General features: G+C 47.0%; 1 protein-coding gene across 1 annotated transcript; it reads right to left on the bottom strand.

The window, feature by feature from the left end:
• Window positions 1-545: 545 nt before the first annotated feature.
• Window positions 546-3,830, bottom strand: LOC123406147 (the record flags this gene model as incomplete). Its single annotated transcript, XM_045099626.1, has 3 exons — window positions 2,142-3,830; window positions 1,778-2,027; window positions 546-1,501 (listed from the first exon to the last, which is right to left on the bottom strand). Coding segments are annotated over exons 1-3 (2,895 nt in total), but the record flags the coding sequence as incomplete, so codon positions are not given.
• Between the last annotated feature and the right edge of the window lie 709 nt (window positions 3,831-4,539).

The following is a 4,539-nucleotide window of genomic DNA, read 5'->3' as shown; positions in this document are numbered from 1 at the left end:
GGAGCAGCGGATGAATCCCCGCTGGCATCCCGATAACCAGCATACTTGGGACGCCTTCTTCATCAATCGGCGTGAGAGGGCGCTCGCCAGGTATGAGGAGGACGGTCTGCCTCCTGGGAACTTCCACGAGGCCGGCCGTCGGCTATGGTGGTACGGCCGGACTCTGCAGAGCGTCATGGACTACATCACGGCCGGCGATATCCCCCGCCTGCGCTACCCTCAGTTCGAGCCACGAGCGCCGCCCGACGACAGCGACGACAGCAGCGACGACGACGGCGGCAACTTAGAAGGCGACGACTACCAGTACAACGACGACAGCGGCTATGAAGACTACGAGTATGCATATTATACGCCTAGGCAGGAGTATGACTAAATCACTCCAAATTTCATGTATCATCAGTGATATCTCGAATCATTCGAAAATGGACACCAAACACATCACGGGTAATATAATTCACATGATCCATTCAACAAAGTTTGGTACAATAAATTATTACACATCATTTCTTCCCTTGTGTCCCTGCTTGCTTACGATTGTGCCGTATCCATGGAGCATCCTCATCATTTAACTTAATGCTTGGGTCGGTGTTCACTTTGAAGGGCGGAATTTCAGCAAACATATTATAATCTTCTGACATGTCTGTCTTGTCCTCCACTCCCACGATGTTTCTTTTCCCTGAAAGAACAATGTGGCGCTTTGGATCATCGCATGATGTACTGATCGTTTTCTTATCTTTCCGTTTCCTCGGTTTGCTACTCATGTCCTTCACATAGAAAACCTGAGCGACATCTTTCGCTAGGACGAATGGTTCGTCAAGGTAACCAAGATTGTTGAAATCCACCATTGTCATTCCGTATTGCTGGTCCACCTTTACCCCACCTCTTGTTAGCTTGAACCATTTGCACCGGAACAAAGGGACCTTAAAGGAGGGTCCATAGTCAAGTTCCCATATCTCCTCTATGTAACCATAATATGTGACCTCTTGCCCATTCTCGGTTGCTGCATCAAAGCGGACACCACTGTTTTGGTTGGTGCTCTTTTTATCTTGGGCGATCGTGTAAAATGTATTCCCATTTATCTCGTACCCTTGGAAAGTCGTTATAGTCGAAGATGGTGTCTTGGCCAACATGTACAGCTGATCTACAACATCATTGTCATTCATTAAATGTTTTCTCAACCAACTGCCGAAAGTCTCCATGTGGGCCTTCCTAATCCAGGATTCAGGCTTCCCCGGGTTGTCCGAGCGTAAAATATTCTTGTGTTTCTCAAAGTACGGAGCCACCAAGCTGGAATTGGTCAGTACAGTGTGGTGTGCTTTAGTCAGAGAATGGCCGTCCATACATATCGTTGATTTCCTTTCGATCGTGCCTTTTCCACTTAGTCTCCCCTCGTGCCGCGATCGAGGAAGACCAATCGGCTTAAGGTCAGGAACAAAGTCAACACAAAACTCAATTACCTCCTCATTTCCATAGCCCTTGGCGATGCTTCCTTCTGGCCTAGCACGGTTACGAACATATTTCTTTAATACTCCCATGAACCTCTCGAAGGGGAACATATTGTGTAGAAATACAGGACCGAGAACGAAAATCTCTTCGACTAGGTGAACCAGGAGGTGCGTCATAATATTGAAGAAGGATGGCGGGAACACGAGCTCGAAACTGACAAGACATTGGATCACATCGTTCTGTAACCGTGGTAGAACTTCTGGATTGATTACCTTCTGAGAGATTGCATTGAGGAATGCACATAGCTTCACAATGGCTACTCGAACATTTTGCGGCAGGAGCCCCCTCAAAGCAATCGGAAGCAATTGCGTCATAATCACGTGGCAGTCGTGAGACTTCAGGTTTTGGAACTTTTTCTCCGCCATGTTTATTATTCCCTTTATATTGGACGAGAATCCAGACGGGACCTTCATACTGCTCAGGCATTCAAAAAAGATGACCTTCTCTTCTTTGGTCAGAGCGTAGCTGGCACGACCTTGAAACCATTCCGGATGCCGGTCATCAGGGTCTTTCAAACGTTGCTGGTCCTGCCGTGCTTCCTTTGTATCATTTGTCTTCCCATACACGCCCAAGAAGCTTAGGAGGTTCACGCAAATATTCTTCGTAACGTGCATCACGTCGATTGCAGAGCGGACTTCTAGGACTTTCCAATATTCTAGCTCCCAGAATATAGATTTCTTCTTCCACATGGCTGCGTGCCCGTCAGCTCCCTTCGGAACTGATTGTCCGCCAGGACCCTTTCCAAAGATGACTTTCAAATCCTTGACCATATCAAATACCTCAGCACCAGTGCGTTCCGCAGGCTTCGGCCGGTGATCTGCCTTGCCGTTGTAATGCTTGCCTTTCTTTCTTACTGGATGAATTTTCGGAAGAAATCGACGATGCCCAAGGTACACGTTCTTCTTACAATTTGGCAAATGTACACTTTCAGTCTCATGTAAGCAGTGCGTGCATGCATTGTATCCCTTATTTGACAGTCCCGAAAGGTTACTAAGAGCAGGCCAATCGTTGATGGTTACGAAAAGCAACGCTCGTAGGTCAAATTCCTCTTCTTTGTGCTCATCCCACACACGGACACCAGGTCTGCCCCACAGCTGTAAAAGTTCATCAACTAATGGCCTTAGGTACACATCGATGTCGTTGCCGGGTTGCTTCGGACCTTGGATGAGCACTGGCATCATAATGAACTTCCGCTTCATGCACAACCAAGGAGGAAGGTTGTAGATGCATAGAGTCACGGGCCAGGTGCTATGGCTGGAGCTCTGCTCGCCAAAAGGATTCATGCCATCTGTACTTAGACCAAATCTTATGTTCCTTGCGTCAGCTGCAAAATCTTTGAACTCTCTGTCGATCTTTCTCCATTGCGTTCCATCTGCGGTGTGTCTCAACTCCCCGTCCGACTTACGGTCCTCTTTGTGCCATCGCAACAACTTGGCATGCTCTTTGTTCCTGAACAAACGTTTCAACCGTGGTATTATAGGAGCATACCACATCACCTTGGCGGGAACCCTCTTCCTGGGTTTCTCGCCCTCAACATCGTCACCAGGGTCATCGCCTCTGATCTTATAACGCAATGCAGTGCATACCGGGCATTCATTCAAATTCTCGTATTCACCGCGGTAGAGGATGCAGTCGTTGATGCATGCATGTATCTTCAGAACCTCTAAACCTAGAGGGCATACAACCTTCTTTGCTTCGTACGTACTGGCGGGCAACTCGTTATTCTTTGGAAACATATTCTTCAACATTTTCAGCAAGTTTTCAAATGCCGAGTCAGCTACACCTGCCTGTGCCTTCCATTTCAGCAAATCCAGTGTGCAGCCCAGCTTTTTCAGACCATCATCGCATCCGGGGTACAACGACTTTCTGTGATCCTCTAACATGCGATCCAAATTCTCCCTCTCCTTTTCAGTTTCGCAGCGTCTCCGTGCATCAGCAATGGTCCGACCAAGATCATCAACGGTCTCATCACGTGCCTCTTCTTCACCTTCACCTTCCCCTTCACCTTCCCCTTCACCTTCAGCATCCTCCATGAAAGTATCACCGAAATGAGCAAGATAGCTTTCATCCATGAAATCATCCCCTTCTTCATCTTCTTCCATTATAACCCCTCTTTCTCCATGCTTGGTCCAACAATTATAGCTTGGCATGAAACCGTGCCGAAGCAGGTGCAGGTGAACTTCTCTTGAGGAAGAGTAACCCTTCTGATTCTTACAGTCAACACATGGACAGATAACAAAACCCTTTTGCTTGTTCGCATTAGCCACTACGAGGAAATCTTTCAAACCCGTAGTGAACTCGCGGGAGAGTCGGTTACCGTACATCCATTGCCGATTCATCTGCATTATTATAATATAAAATATATAATTAACCATCATGCATTTGTTAAACTAACTAGCTATAAACAATAGAAATTAAACAATGAACAACACACATGCATATTTTATCAATGACACACATGCATGAAAGGTTCAAGTTGCTAACCGCGATCGAGGAGGAAAAAATAAATGAGGAACCTCAAGTGTGGCTCCAACACTTCATATCATGTTTGTTTCACGCTCTTGGGGCATTTCATCAAACACCTTGTGTGCATAAGAGGAACCAAAAGCAAACCTACACCCCCTTGTGAAGCTTGTGAAGAGAAGTGGCACCAAATGGCTAAGTGAGTGTGCTGAACTGGTATCTATAGGGGAGGAGATTTAGTCGCGGTTGGCATGGCAAACCGCGACTAAAGACCTTTAGTCGCGGTTGGCCTGGCCAACCGCGACTAAAGCCCCTCACGTGCACCAGCTGGCCACCGAGCGCCCTGGGCCCAGGACTTTGGTCGCGGTTCGTCTTCCGAACCGCGACTAAAGAATTCATTAGTCGCGGTTCCTACAGTTTCGCGACTTATGGGGCTGGACGGAAGCCTCTTTTTCTACCAGTGAAAACACATTATTTCACTGGAAAGATGGACAATTATCCATGATGAAAGTGTCATTATGACATGAATGTACAACACAACCGAAGCAAAATTTCTAAGCTTGCTACTAA

Source organism: Hordeum vulgare, chromosome 1H (assembly GCF_904849725.1).
Source record: "Hordeum vulgare subsp. vulgare chromosome 1H, MorexV3_pseudomolecules_assembly, whole genome shotgun sequence".
In the NCBI taxonomy this organism is placed as follows: domain Eukaryota; kingdom Viridiplantae; phylum Streptophyta; class Magnoliopsida; order Poales; family Poaceae; genus Hordeum; species Hordeum vulgare.
This window is presented reverse-complemented; position numbering and strand designations above follow the sequence as displayed.